Consider the following 16,207-nt stretch of genomic DNA (forward strand, 5'->3'; position numbering starts at 1 on the left):
ATGGGATTTTAGCTGCCATATGAAGGAAGCCAGGGAAGCCAGTAGACAAGGATGAGGAATGTGACCCTTCCAGGCTCGGTGGCAACCAAAGAAAATGGTCAGAGCCCAGAGGTGGAGTCTTGTTCCAGGAACAACAAAGAAGGAAGCCAGTGTATTGAGAGTACATGGTAGGGGTCTAGAAGACTAGAAAGGTAGGGAGAAGGGGTGGGGCTAGGTTATGAAAGGCTTTGAATGTGAAAAATATGACTTTGTATTTGATCCTGGAGGTGATAGGGAGCCATGGGAGTTTAAGTATGAGGGTGATGTGGTCAGACATATTCTGTAGGAAAATCACTTTGGCAGTTGGATGGAGGATGGCCTGAAGTGGGGAAGAGACTTGTGGCAGGCAGACACACCAGTAGGCTATTAGAAGAGTCCAGCCATGAGGTGATGAGGGCCTATACTATGGTGGTGGCAGTGTCAGAGAGAAGGGGACATAATGTGAGAGACTGTTGCAAGGGTGAAATCAATAGGCTTTGGCAGCAGTTTGGATATGGGAGGGGAATGTTAGATAGTGAGGATGATGTCAAGGTTATCAGCCTGGGTGACTGGGGGAATGAATGGTAATACCCTTCCCAATAACAGGGAAGTTTGAGAGGGGAGAAGGTTTAGGGAGAAAGGCAATGAGTTCCGTTTTGAAATATTGAGTTTAAGCTGTCTTCTGGATGTCCAGTTTGAGTTATCTGATAGGCAATTGGAAATATAAGACTGGAGATAAGAAGAGAAGTTAGGGCTGGATAAGTGGATTTGGGAATCATTAGCATAGAGATGATAATTAAATCCATAAAAGCTGATGATATCAACAAATGAAGTAGTATAAAGGGAGAAAGAAGAGGACCCAAAATAGAACCCTTTGGAACACTCATGGTTAGTGGGCATGACCTTAATGAGATTCCAGTAAAGGAAACTTAAGAGGAATGGTTGGATAGGTAGGAGAACGAGGAAAGAGTGGTGTCCCAAAAACGTAGAGAGAAGAGAGTATCAAGAAGAGGGTGGTCAGCGGTGTCAACAGTTTCAGAGAGGTCAAGGAGAATGAGAATTGAGAAAAGGTCATTGGGTTTTATAATTAAGAGATCATTAATAATTTTGGAGAGAGCAGTTTTGGTGGAATGATAAGGTTGAAAGCCAGATTATGGGCAGTTAAGAAGAAAGTAGGAGGAGAGGAAGTGGATGCATGTATTGTAGACAGCTTCTCAAGTTCAGTCACAAAGGGCAGAAAAAATATAGGATGATAGCAAAGACAGAAGGATCAAATGAAGATTTTTTGAGGATGGGGAAAATAGGAGTATATTTTTAGGTAGTAGGGAAGGAACCAGTATACAGGGAGAAATTGAAGCGATAGAAGGCATCTCTATATGAGATGAGGACAGTGAGAGAAGAGATAGCTCTTGGTAAAAGGCTTCAAAATATGAGGCAAGATTCTCAACTGAGAATCACACATGACATGGCAGCTGCCACCATAAAGAAGGGGAGCTTGGAATATAATATTCCAAAAGTCAAAAGAAAGTCTTACAATCAAAAATAACCTATCCAGCAAAAGTAAGTATAATTCTACTGGGGAAGAGGATGGGGAGAGGGAAATGGATTGTTAATGGAATAGAGAATGTCTAAGCATTCCTAATGAAAAAGCTTGAAATGAATAAACATTTTAAAATGAAAATATTGGCACTAAGAGAAGCATAGAAAGGTACACATATTTGTGTTGTAATTAGAAGAGAATATGTGTGGATAAATTGTTTAACATATTTTTAGGGGAAAAAGAAATAAATTCTTCTCAAAACCCTAATATTTTAAGGGTCATAGAGAAAGGTAAAAATAACAGACCTTATTAGTAGTTTTGATGGTCTAAGGAGAAAGGTATAAATGAAAGGCATAGGGAAATATACTGGGGAAGAAAGAAGGAAGGGGGAAGAAATCATTATCATATAATAGAAGTATCTAAAATTAAGAGTATATAATAATGTGGTGGTGAAGAATTGAAAATTGAGGGGATGCCCATCAATTGGAGAATGGCTGAACAAGCTGTGGTATATGAATGTAGTGGAATACTATTGTGCTATAAGAAATGATAGACACGCAGACTTCAGAAAAACCTGGAAAGACTTATATGAACTGATTCTGAGTGAGGGGAGCAAAACCAGTAGAACACTGTACGTAGTTACAGCTACATTGTGTAATGACTAACTTTGATAGACTTGGCTCTTCTCAGCAATGCAAGGTTCTACGACAATTCCAAAAGACTCATGATGGAAAATGCTCTCCACATCCAGAGAAAGAACTGTGGAGTCTGAATGAAGATCGAAGTATACTATTCGCTCTCTCTCTCTCTTTTGTTTTGTTTCTTCTTTCTCATGGTTCATTCCATTGGTTCTAATTCTTCTTTGCAACATGACTAATGTGAAAATATGTTTAATGTGAATGTACATGTAGAGCCTATATTGGATTGCATGCCATCTTGGGGAGTGGGGGGAGGGAGGAGGAGAAAATTTGGAACTCAAAAGCTTGTGGAACTTAATGTTGTAAACTAAAAATAAATAAATAAGTAAAATTTTTAAAAGTATATGATAATGGAGAAAAGAGTGCAGGAATGGAATGTTATTTCATGAACCTCCCTTTTAGCTGAACTAGATAAGAGTGAACATAATTATTACCACATACACACACTACCCATAAAGATTTTGACAGAAATACATTAAATTCAAAAGAGAAATAGGAAGCAACAAGGACAAAGGTGGGACTGGCAGTTGTTCATCCCTTGTTTTTGAAGGGGACCAATGACATGGAAGGGTGCTTGTTGTCTCGACTCATGTATGAATTGGATTTAAGTGAGGCAGAGTTGCATAAAGTCATCAGCCTCTTGCTCTCCCAGAGTCACTGAAGTCCAGCGTCAAGACAAAACAGGATAACTGGGGATGGCCTGGAATGCAGTGGATGTCTTTGATGTCTGACCAAGCTCTAATGCTCCACAGCATCAGCCACCTTCATGACAGTTGGAACAAATCATTGTCATGCACCCATTCCAGCAGAGGAAATCTTCACATGCTTGGGGTAGATAGCCTTCTAACTCACCGAAGGGTCTGAGGCCTTTTGATTACCATCAGCCTAGTTTTAGCCCGTCTGCCAAGATGATTTTACTGGGGTGTGTCTGCTGCTGCACATGCTACGGTTCTTGGAGCTGCAGCTGAGAGTTGGATGAGGTGGACACCAGAGATGGTTTGGTTAGCCCTCATGAGCGGGATAGGTAAAGAAAAAGTCCTAAGTGAAACAAACTCAGATGTTGGGAAGAGGAACATGAAGGAGAATGATAAGAGAAGGAAGAAAGAGGAAACAGCGTCAGGGACAGGAATGGGAAGAGAAGAGCTACAAGGCAGAGGAAACAAGCCTTTATGTTTTTAGATCACATGTGGACAAACTCCCTCTTTTCTACCACCTTCTTATTTGTAAAGAGAGAGGACAAAGGAAAAGAGGATAGATGGAGAGAAGTACACATCTTGTGATCAATATCAGACAAAATCCTGTTTGTCTTTCAAAGTGCATCATAACCTATCCTGCCTTCCCAGTCGTTTTATACCTCACTCCCCTCCTCATTACTCTAAAGTCCAGTGACACCAGCCTCCTTGCTATTCCTCAAACATGACATTCCATCTCCTGACTCTGGACATTTTCACAGGCTGTCCCATGTGCCTGGAATTCTCTCTTTCCTTATCTCCATCTCCTGTCTTCCTTGGATTCCCTTTTCTTGCTGAGTCGTTTTTCAGTCATGTCAGACTCTTCAGGACCCCATTTGGGATTTTCTTGGCAGAGATACTGGAGCGGTTTGCCATTTCTTTCTCCAACTCATTTTACAGATGAGAAAACTGAGGCAAACAGGGTTAAGTGACTATTCCAGGGTCACCCAGCTAGTGTCTGAGGCCACATTTGAACTCAGGAAGATGAGTCTTCCTGACTCCAGGTGTAGTGTTCTATCTTCCGTGCCACCTAGCTGCCTCTTGAATTTCTTTAAGTTCCAGGTAAAATATCTGCTGCAAGAAGCCTTTTGCCAGTCCCCCTTTATGTTAGTGCCATCCCTTTAAGATTGGCTCCTATTTATCCTGCACATACCCTATTTGTATATAGATATTTGCATGTTGTCTTCCCCCAGTAGACAGTAACAGCAAACAAAGGGTAGGATTTTTTTTTATCCCCAGTGCTTTGCACAGTGCCTGGCATATAATAGGATATTATTAAATGATTGTTGATTTGTTATGATTTGAAAGAATTCACCCATAAAATAGAAGAGAATAGCAGAATGAAACAGAATAAAATTGAATCTGACAATGTGTCACTTAACAAGAAATACTTTAAACATATAAATTAAAATGAGGAACTGGAGCAAAATCCAATATGTTTCAGCTGAACTAAAAAAAACCAGCCATGGCAATCGTGATTTCAGATAAGGCTACAGTAAATATAGATGTGATAAACTAATAAGTGAGATAAAAGAGAAGTAAGATTGCATTTATCTATCATATCTATTGTGCCTAAGAGTGCCACAGATAATAGCATAGCATTTAAATGCTTAAAGATAAAGTTAATTGAATTAGGAGAAGCAAAAGCCATAATAGTGAGGGACCTTAATGTACCTCTTTCAGGTATAGATAAATCTAACCAAAAAATAATCAAGAAATAAGGACCTCAATAGAACTTTGAAAATTGGAAATGATAGAGTTCTGGGCCTTATTGAATGGGAATATAAAGGAGCTGTTACAGGTTAGCTTTATAAGAACTGACCATATATTGGGGCAGGGCTGTCCAAAATGTGGCCTGCAGTGGGATTTATGCAGCCCACCTACAAGCATAGAAATTTACATAAATGCTTTAGTAAATGAAGCTACCACAGAGCTTTCACTAAAATGGCAAACCAAAATATATTGTCTATTGTTTCAATAAAAACCTAAGGTTGGACAGCCCTGTATTGGGGCATAAATGCCTCTCAAAAAATACAGCAAAAGACAAATACTAAATATGTCATCAGCCAATCACAATGCAATAAAAATTATATTCAATAAGAAGCCTTTAAAAGAATTAAAAAGTAAAAAAAGAAAAAGAAAAAGTAATTGGAGGCTAAATAACACAATTCTGAAGAATTGGTGGATGAAAAAACAAATTGTAGAAACAATAGGGAATTTCATAAAAGAAAATAACAGGTATGAAACAACATTCCAAAACTACGCAGCTATTTCTTAGGGAAATTTTTATATCTCTGAATGCTTTTTCTTCTTTTTTTCTTCCAGCATTTAGCGCAGTGCCTGGCAATTAGTAGGTACTTAATAAAAGTTTATGTGCAACTAAAAAAACACTTGAACAACAAATAAAAAATTCCCACAACAAAGTAGAAATTTTGAAAATTAAAGAAAAGATTAATAAAATTGACAGCAAAAAGATCATTGAATTGATTTTTTTAAGAAAACCTAGAAACTGGTTTTATGGAAAAAACTAATAAAGTAGATAAAAAGTTAGTTAATTTGATTTAACTAAATTGTTCATGTCAAAAATTAAAAAGGAGAGTTCTCGGGACAGCTAGGTGGCATAGTAAGTGCAGCACTGGCCCTGGAGTCAGGAGGACCTGAGTTCAAATCCAGCCTCAGACACTTGATACACTTACTAGCTGTGTGACCTTGGGCAAGTCACTTAACCCCAATTGCCCTGCCTTCCCCCCTGCAAAAAAAAAAAAAGGAGAGCTCTCAACTAGAAAAAAATGAAGTTATCAAAAACTATTTTGCCCAAATAACAAGACAGATTAACTTAGAGGAAATCCATATTAACAAAAGAAGAAATAGATGACTAAAATAATCCAGTATCAAAAAAAACAGATTGAAAAAGCCATAAATGAACTCCCAAAGAAAAAGTCCTAAGGCCAGATGGTTTTACAAGTCAATTATTATCAAACATTCAAAGAACAATTACCTGTTTAACCACAAGAAAAGAAGGCACCACTCTAATCTCGTTATATTACAAATATGATCTTGATACCTAGGCAGCAAGGAAGACAAAACATAAAACTACAAACCAATAAATCTAATGAACATTCATACAAATAAATTAATAAAATATTAGCAAGCAGGTTACTAAAACATACTAAAACATGTTTCTACCAGAAAGGAAGGATTGGTTCAACATCGGAAACACTATAAATATAGGTAATAAAAACCATATTATCGTGTCAATAGATGCTGAAAGGGCTTCTGACAATATCCAGCATATATTTCTGTTAAAAACTCTAGAAAACAGGGGAATAAGTGGATCTTTCTCTAATATGGTAAATAAAATCTACATAAATGCAAGAGCAAACATTATATGTAATGGAGAAAAATTAAAACTTTCCAATAATATTAGGGATAAAGCAAGGATGCCAATTATCACCATTCCTAAATTTTTTACATTATTTTTATTTGTTAAATTAAAATTTTCTTTTCAGTCAGAAAAAAATCCACCCCTTTCCTTTCCACCCATACTTTTCTTCCAAATGAAAAAGAAAAACAAAACTATTACAAACATGTATTGTCAAGCAAAGCAAATTTTCCCAACAGCCATTTCCAAAAAAACTATTTCTCATTCTGTACTCTGAATCTTTCACCTATCAAGAGATGAGTAGCGTGTTTCATCACGAGTCCTCTGGAATCATAGTTGGTCATTATGCTCATCAGAATTCCTAAGTCTTTCAAAGTCTTTTGTCTTTAAAATATTGTCATTGTATAAATCGTTCTCTTGATTCTGCTCACTTCACTCTACATCAGTTCTTACAAGTCTTTTCAGGTTTCTCTGAAACCATTCCCTTCATTTCTCACAGCACAATAGCCTTCCATTCCATAACATGTATTCCTATATTCATAACATGACTCAGTCATTTCCCAATTGGAGAGCACCACTTTAACGTCCAGTTCTTTGCCACTGAAAAACAGAGTGGCTATAAATATTTTTGCACGTCCTTAATTAGAATTTGTTTTGCTAATCCCTCCCTTAATCCAACATCTTTCTTATTCCTCCTTCTCCCTTCCTTTTCCTTGTAACAAACTACGTATACAGATTTTCCTCCTTTTTTTGAGCAGTTCAGATGACAATGAGATTCACCTGTCAGCTTTTCCTCCCATCCCTTTCTCCTCCTTTGTATAGACTTTGACTTGGACACCTAGATTAGGTAAGATAATCTTCACTAACCTTCCTTTTTCCCCAGTGTATTCCTCTTCCTTTCCCTTTCCCATCTTCTTTTAAGATAATTAAGACAATACAGAACTTGTATCTTATTAAATTACCTCTATGAGCCTTGATGATGTCGTTGTTCATTTGTTTTGTCATGGCTGCATTTGAGGTTTTCTTGACAGAGATACTAATTTGCCATTTCCTTCTCTAGCTCATTTTAAAGATGAGGGAACTGAGGCAAAGAGGCTCAAGTGACTATCCCAGGGTCACAAAGCTAGTAAGTGTCTGAGGTTGTATTTGAATTCAGGGAGATGAGTCTTCCTGACTTCAGGCATGGCACTCTATCCACTGTGCCACCTAGTTGACCCCTGATGATAGTAGCCTTCCAAGGGAATGCATGTATCATCTCCCTGTATTAGAATATAAAGAACTTATCTGTGTTTAGTCCCTTATGATTGTTCACTTGTGTTTTTCTTTTTGGTGTTTCTCTTGACTCCTGTGTTTGCACTTCAAATTGTCTGGTCTGATCTTTTCATCAGGAATGCTTGGAAGTTTTCTGTTTCATTAAAGGAACCTATCTGGAATATCTCATTCCAAACCCTCTGCTCTTTTATAGTAGTGGTTCCTTAGTGCTTGAGTTCTTTCTTTCTGGTTTTTTTTTTTGAGGGGGGAAGGCAGGGCAATTGGGGTTAAGTGACTTGCCTAAGGCACACAGCTAGTAAGTGTGTCAAGTGTCTGAGGCTGAATTTGAACTCAGGTCCTCCTGACTCCAGGGCTGGTGTTCTGCTCACCGCACCACCTAGCTGCCCCTCTGGTTCTTTACAGTATTTTGTCTTTTACCTGGGAACTCTGAATTTTGGCTATAGTATTCTTGGGAGTTTTCATCATAGAGTTTCTTTCAGGAAGTGACCAGTGAGTTCTTTTGATCTTCATTTTGCCCTCTGGTTTTAAGAGACCTGGGCAATTTTCCTTGATAATTTGTTGAAATATGATGTCTAGGCTCTTTTTTTCCCTTGGTTATGGCTTTCAAGTAGTCTAATGCTTCTTAAACTCTCTCTCTTCAATCTGTTTTCCAGGTCAGTTGTTTTTTACTATGAAATATCTTACATTTTCTTCTATTTTTTCAATCTTTTGATGCATTCTTCCAGCATGCTTCCTAACTATGTATTTCATGTTAGGTTTTGCTCTGTGCCCTTCTAGAGGAGATGTCTAGGCTAGTTCTGTTGCTGCTTGATTAGGGTACTGAATGTTGTGTAACTCCAGGGACAGCCCAGGTTAGGGATCTATAATTTTCCAATCCTCCTGAAGTGCTCTGATCCAGAGCAAAGTTTTCTTACTGCCCCCAAGTCTGAACTCTGCAAATTCCTGACCTAGGTTTGGGTCTGAGCAACATACCTGTACGCTTGCCTCATTTGAAGTTCCAGTAAACTGCTGCTGCACTGAGTCACTATAAGTCAGGCGGAAAGTTCTGCTGATTCGAAGTTACAAAACTGTAGGCTTCCATTTGGGATGATATTTCTCAATCAATCAATAAACATTTATTAAGCACCTACTATGTGCAAAGCACTGTGACTAAGTTGTGGGGATTGAAAAAGACGCAAAAGACAGTTTTTGCTCTCAAAGAGCTTAATGGGAGGGACAACCTGCAGACAAGTGATTACAAAACAAACTATGTACAAGATAAGCAGGAAATAACAGAGGAAAGGCGTTGGAATTAAGAGCTGTTGAGAAAGGCTTCCTGTAGGTGGGATTTTCGGTGGAACTTGGAGAAAGCCAGGGAAGCCAGAAGGTGGAGATGAGTAGGGAGAACATCCCAGGCACAGAAGAACACCTGGTGAAAATCCCCAGAGTTGGAAGATGAAGTATTTTCTTTGAAGAACAGCGAAGTGTCCAGTGCCAGTGGATTGCAGAGTCCTGGGGACAAGGACGTTGTGTAAGGTTTAATAAGATTGGCAAGGTAAGAAGACCCAGGTCATGAAAGTCTTTGAGTGCCAGAGGATTTTATATTTGATCCTGGAGATGACAGGAAGCCACTAGTGTTTATTGATTAAACAATGACATGGCCAGACTGCTTTAGATAGATGGCTTTGACAGTTGAGTAGAGGATGGACTGCAGTGGAGAGAGACTTGTGGCCCAGAGAGCCATCAGTAATCTATTGCCTAGTCCAGGCGTGAGGTGATAAGGGTCTGCACCAGGGTGGTGGCAAAGTCAGAGGAGAGAAAGAAGCATATAGGGGAGATGGCACAGAGGTAAAAATCACCAGGATTTAGCAACAGATTGGAGGTTTGAGACCTGTTGGTTACCCTCAACCTGGTTTAGCCATCTGCTGAGATAGTTTACTAGGGTGTGGCCACTGCTGCACATGCTACAGCTTATTGGAGCCACAGGTGAGAACTGGGTGAAGGTGGACACCAAAGGTGGATGAGCAGCCCTGAAAAGAGCTTGGTAAACCCTCACTCCTCCCTGAATATCCTCTATACCCCAAGGACCAGACCTGGAGTCAGGAAGAACCGAGTTCAAATTCGGCCTCAGATGCTTACTAGTTGTATGACTCTGGGTGAGTCATTTAACCCCATTTGCCTCAGTTTCCTCATTTGTAAAGTGAGCTGGAGAAAGAAATGGCAAAGCACTCACTCCAGTGTCTTTGCCAAGAAAATCCCAAATCGGGTCACGAAAAGTCAGACACAAATGAAATGACTGAACAACAAAAACAACAAAGAGATTCTTAGAGAGAAAGGTGAATGGGTCATGGATGGCTTCCAGAACACAGGAACACCCTACACAATCTCCGAGTTGGAAGGGATCTCAGGGACATCAAGTCAACCCCATATCTGAATAATCCTCAGCGCATGAAAATCACTACTAATTAAGAGAAATGCATATTACTAAAATAACTGCACACCTATCAGACTGGCAAGTGTTGGAGGGGCCAAAGGAAAACAAGCCCCCTGTGTTCTGGAAGGTATCACTCAATTACCTCTCTCTCTGTTGTTGTTCAGTTTTTTCAGCTGTGTCTCTTCATGACCCAATTGGGGGTTTACTTGGCAAAGATACTAGGGTGGTTTGCCATTTCCTTCTCCAGCTCATTTAGAGATGAAGAAACTGAGGCAAACAGGGTTAAGTGACTTGCCCAGGGTCACACAGCTAGTAAGTGTCTGAGGCTGCATTGGAACTTGGTTCTTCCTGATTCCAGGTCCGGTACTCTATTCACTGTGCCACTAGCAGCCCTCTTAAGAATCCTTAGTTTCTGTCAAAGTTCTGTCAATGAAATGCCTTCTATGTGTAATTTTCCCTGATCCCCTTAGCTGCAAATGCCTCCTCCCCCTAAGGAAAAAAAACCCTCATATTTATGTATTTTGAACTTACTTACATATGTGCACGTTCTATCTCTCCAGTAGAATGAGGGAAGTGGCAATTTCATAGTAGCCTTTGTATCCCCACGAAGATCATGGTGTTCAAAGGCACACAGTGCTTAAATATTTACTGAATGAGCTCAGGAAAAGCACTTTTATGGGCTGGGTTGTCTAGGGTGGGGGTAAGGATAGAAAGGGGGAAGAGGGAGCAGATGCCAAACCCGGCTATCTACTTACGGTGTCGGCAGCAGGAGAAGGGAAACGTCAATTAGTAATTGCACCCAGCTGATAGCTAAAACTAAGGCCCAACCAGCCTCAGGGACCAGAAAGGTCAGGGGATTCTGTGCCTTGAGTAGTTTGAGAACAGCTAAAGCAGTTGGGTAAAAGAGAATACCAACAAAGGACACTAGAACTCTGACTGCTGAGATGCCCAGTTGTGATGTCAGAGAATGGATGGTGGGGTTCACTCTGATTCTGTTCCTGCCTCCTGTGTGAGAGGCGGTCGGGTATGTCCGGAAGAGGCATTCTTTGTCAGGCATTCCACTAGGTCGATTTGTCCTTAACTAAATTGCTTTATCAGTATGATGAAGGGTTTTACTGGGGGGAGAGTGGGAATCAACAAAACACTTTGTAAAAGCAGAGAAAGACAAAAGCCCTAAGGCCAAAGTAATTCTTATGCCACCACACTCCAGTTTCCCCTCTCCCTGCTTTTGCTCTGTCTGTTCCCCGATGCCTAGAATGCTGTCCCTTCCTCCTCTCTACCTCCTGGCTCCTCTGGCCTTTAAGATTGAGCTCAGCTCCTACCTTCTGCAGGAAGTATTTCCTAGTCCCATCCCCTGGTCCCGGGCTAGGCCTTTCTCCTTTGAGATTACCTTCTATCTATTCTGTATCTATTTTATATGGAACCAATCAATAAAAGGCCTATGGGATTAGTTTACCTCTGCAGAGATTGTCCCCCAAGAAACTGACTCAGGGTCAGATTGAAATTAGAGCTCTTCCAATTCCTCCCGTCAGACACAGACTCCCCCATGTGTGACCAGATTCCTCTGCCTGTAGGCAGAACCTACAAGCCAAGCAGGGGAGCACCCAGGGCTCCCACCCCAGCCCCGCCCCCAGCCCTCCTAGCCCCCACCTTCATTTGTTGCTAGGGCCTTGCCGCTTGTCTTTTCTTTGTTGTTAGCAACAATAGACCTCTCCTCTCTACAAAGAAGACATTGGCAGCAGTTCTAACCAGACAAGCTACCATGGGGGGTCCTAAGTGGGAGCACGATCGGCCCTATGTCCCTAAGGGGACTCTGGAAACTGATTTCCCCACACCTCTCTATAGGTGAGTCTCTAGGATGGAGGATGGGCACCGCCCCCCACCTGCTTCCCCCTACCATCTGGGTCCACCTCAGGGCTGAAGACATCAGAGGTCTCATGGAGCTGGAATGGGTTTAGATTGGGAAATGGGGAGCTACTTGATTCCAACCCCCCAAACAGCTGATGCCAAAAGGGACCTTAGAACACTGAAGATTAGAGCAAGGAAAAGACCTTAGAACATAATCTACCAGAACTACAAATGTACCTTAGAACATAGAAAACTGTATCAGCAGGGAGGGACCTTGGGTCAGAGGACAGAGACTATTAGAACTGAAAAGGGCCCTTACAGGTCAAAAAGTCCCATTCACACTTTTTATTTCTAGTTTCCTATAACAAATAGTTATCAAGCTTTCAGTTTCTCACCTTCAGGCTCTTCCTTCCTTTGCAGTCTCCATAGATTTACTTCCCATTTAAGCCCCAAACCAGATTCAACTCCTCTGGCCTCCTTGCAGTTAGCTCCTCTTGGAGTCCTCTCCCTCCTCTCTGGCCTCTGCACTGGCCATCAGGCTAGCCCCATGCTCCTCTGGCTCTTCCTCATCACGGCCCCACTTCTCCGGCTCCTGTCAAGGCTCAGCTCAAATCTCACCTTCTGCACAGCCCTGGTTTATGGTTCCCCTCTTCTTTGCCAAAGCTAGTACTTTCACTTCTTAGATCACTTTTTATCTCCTCAGAATCTATCTCTAAACAATCACTGGTGACACAAAGCTTTGAAAAAGCAAAAGCACTGTCCAGGCCCTCAGGGAGCTTATATTCTAATGGAGAAGACAACTAGATGTAGTCTCATTCACATTTTTTATTTCTAGTTTCCTATAACAAATAGTGACCAAACCCTCAGTTTCTCACCTTCAGGCTCTTCCTTCCTTTGCAATCTCCATAGATTTACCTCCCATTAAAGCCCCAAACCAGATCCAACTCCTCTAGCCTCCTTGCTATGCACATATGGGGAAGGGAAAGTTCCAGGTCTAGAGTCAGGAAGAATCACCTTCTTGAGTTCAAATCCAGCCTCAGATGCTTACTAGCTGTGTGACCCTGGACAAGTCACTTAACCCCGTTTGCCTTAGTTTCCTCATCTGTCTATGAGCCAGAAAAGGAAATGGCAAATCACTCCAGCATCTCTGCCGAGAAAACCCCAAATGGGGTCACGAAGAATTGGACAGGACTGAAAGGATTCAACAATAAAAAGGGAATAAGCATTTATATAGCGCCTAGAGTGTGTTAACAAGCACTTTATATAGCACCTACGTAGTGTTGATCAATTTAGGAATATCTTATCTGGTCATCAGAACAGTCCTGAGAAGTAGCTTCTTTTGGTATCCTCATTTTTACAGTTGGGGAAACTGAGGCAAATAAGGGTTAAGTGATTTGCCCATGGTCGCATAGCTAATAAATGTTTGTGGCTGGATTTGAACTCAGGTCCTCTGACTCCAGGCTCAACATTATCTACAGAGTCTTCGAGGTTTGTTTAGTTATTTGCATTGGACATTATCTAACTCCATTAGACTCCAAGTTCCTTGAGGGCAGGAATTATTTTTGCTCTTCTTTGTATCCCCAGTGCTTAACCCAGGGTCCGGCACATAGTATGCATTTAATAAAAGTTGACTGTTTTACAACGCCCAAAGGAATAACCCCCTGCAGAGGGTTTCTGATCATCATTATTGGGGATTGTCATTACTGTGGTTACCTTTATAGTTCTTTTTTATTATGAAGCCTTGTATGTGATCCTCACAATAGCTACCCTGTGGAATAGGGAATTCAAGAATCATTCTCTTTATCTAGGTAACAATTATGTACCACTTTAAGGTTTATCCAAGATGAAGAAATGAAGGTGCAGGACAAGGCAGTGAGCGGGGTTTGGTCAAGGCTACACAGGGATTCAGGAAGAAAGCTGGGAGCAGAAGTCAGGACCACCATCACCCAATGGGTGCTCACATGGTCCTAGCAGTCACCAGCTGCTGCAATGTCACCCCCAACTAGACTGAGTTCTCTTTGTCTGTCTTCCTCTCTCCTGGCCCGATGAGTTTCTTAGAGTTGCCTTCAAAATACCTGATGTGGTCATATAAACATTCAAAGCCCATGTCTCCTCCTCCCCAATCCCCTAACGAATCCACAGGGATCCCTGCCCCAGATTTCTTCATAGCCTTCCCATCCCTTCATAGCTAACCTGACTTTGGAAAAAATTTGCAAACTCAATGTCCCTCTTCTCTCCCCATTCCCTGCTCCCCCACCCCAAAAGCAGGAATTCTTAACCTGGAGTGCATGAACTTACATTTTTTTTAAATTATCTTTCAATATAATTTGTTTTGTTTGTATTTTATGCATTCAACAGCATTATTCTGAGGAGTTCGTAGACTTCACCTCCTCTGGCTGAGGCCCCCTGAGGCCTCAACATACCCCTGGAGGAAGCTGAGGGCTCCCAGCACTCCCAGCCCAGCCCAGCCCTAATGGCTCTTCTCTTCTTCCTGATAGCGATGAGTACCTCAGTCTTCCGGGCCCTAAATGGGTACCCATCATCAAGCAGAGTGTCCGATGGAAATTCACTCCCATGGGACACGATGCCATAGGACAGTGGTGGCACACAGGCTTGACCGATAACTACAACCCAAATGTCTGGTACCATCTAACTGATCCTATCAGCCGCCCAGCCTACAGCCGATGGCAACAATCCTACAACCTGCGGGAGCGGACCTTCGCCCCTGGTAAGGCCTGGGGCCCTCTCTCCACTTGGACATTCTGAGCTGGGCTGGGTAGGCATCTAGCTACTTTACAAAGAATGAGTGAGACTCACCCAAGACCACATCATGAAGTTAGCGACAGAGTTGAGACTAGTATCCAAGTCTCTTAATTCTCCAGAGTTCTTTCCATTACCCCTAATGCTGTGTCTGCAAGGGGAGTCTATGCCTGGGTCCATAGTGGAAGGAACCACCCTCATTTTCTCCCTGGGGACAGAGGGCAAAGTGGGAGGCTCATCCTTGGGACAAGAAAGGGAAAAAGACTGGGGAAGGAAGGGGCCTCACTCAGAACCTGACATCTTCCTCCCCGATAGCCTATACCCAGCATCTTCGAGAAAGCTACTGGTATGATCCTATAGTCCCTGCCCAGTACATGGAGCCCAGTACCCGCTGGGGGAACCTTCTATGGCAGGACAAGCTCATCCCGGGCAAGGAGTTTGGTGAGTAGGAGCTAAGCAGGGGTGGGAGGATGTGGGGATGGACAGGATGTAGGGGACAGCAGGGGGCAAGGTTGCATCTGGGTTTGGAGGGTCAAAGGTGGGAGGGTTGACTAGAGGGAAAAGACAGGGGCTAGGTAGATGGGAGAAGGTCATTGCCAGTCTTTGCCCTACCTCCCCATCTGGTAAGGCCAAACCCTGTCCTGGTCCAGGCTCAGGTGAACCTGTGTCTCCAAGGCCCCTCTCAAAAAGAGGGAAGTTGCCCAGACCTTAAGTGACATTGGCCCTCCCCACTCCCACCTTTCCCCAGTTGTTAACCGGAATCGCTTTGGGACTCCAGCTGGCAAAGGCTCCAACTATGTCCCCTTTCTGTCTGTGCCCAATCGGCCACGTTATACCACCCAGAACTTCCGACTATGGAACCTAGAGCCCTACTGCCCATCCACCAACCAACGGCCCCCACCTGTTCACAGACCCAAACACTAATAAAGGTATAACACTGTGGATGACCCCTTCTCCTATAGCCTTGGGGAGGAGTTGGCGCCAGCCCTCCCACTCACCCTTCCCCCCATTCTCTCTAGGGCTGGTCCTTCTAGGGCACTGTCTATCCAGCTGGTGGGATGGGACTAAGGGGAAAGGTGGAACAGCCTGAGGGGCAGACTCACAGCTCCATTTGGAACCCTTTAGCTATACAATCCCAAATGGTCAAGCACACGCCTAACTCATAACTGCCGACAAAGTGCATTCTGTATCACGTTTGAGCCTTATAACCCCGTGAGGTAGGTAGTAAGGCATTACCTCCATTTTGCAGATGGAGACTCTTGAGGCACAGGTTATACAGGGGTTGGGCAGGGAGGGAAAACTAGGAATGAGGTTGTAGTGGACAGTAAGGACACCAGGATGCACGGGGGCTGCTCACATGGCCGGTATCAGGTGAGATGTGGCTGGCCTAGCATTCTTTTCACTCACTCCAGGCTGTAGATAGCCTTTATGTATACATACCGTTACCTGGACATCTAAATCCACACAGGATGAAGAAACTAAGTGCTTTAGCTAATCTCATTTGCCACAGACATACACCTACATTAGGGGCTCAACCTGAGACAG

The 16,207-nt window shown here is 42.4% G+C and overlaps 1 protein-coding gene across 1 annotated transcript; it reads left to right on the plus strand.

The window, feature by feature from the left end:
- The first annotated feature begins 11,816 nt into the window (after positions 1-11,816).
- On the plus strand, positions 11,817-15,586 carry C1H19orf71 (chromosome 1 C19orf71 homolog). The gene is made up of 4 exons (XM_036737546.1): positions 11,817-11,899; positions 14,401-14,630; positions 14,978-15,103; positions 15,411-15,586. Exons 1-4 carry the CDS (start codon positions 11,817-11,819, stop codon positions 15,584-15,586), a joined length of 615 nt encoding a protein of 204 aa, XP_036593441.1.
- Positions 15,587-16,207: the final 621 nt, after the last annotated feature.

The sequence above is a fragment of the Trichosurus vulpecula genome, chromosome 1 (assembly GCF_011100635.1).
Source record: "Trichosurus vulpecula isolate mTriVul1 chromosome 1, mTriVul1.pri, whole genome shotgun sequence".
In the NCBI taxonomy this organism is placed as follows: Eukaryota; Metazoa; Chordata; class Mammalia; order Diprotodontia; family Phalangeridae; genus Trichosurus; species Trichosurus vulpecula.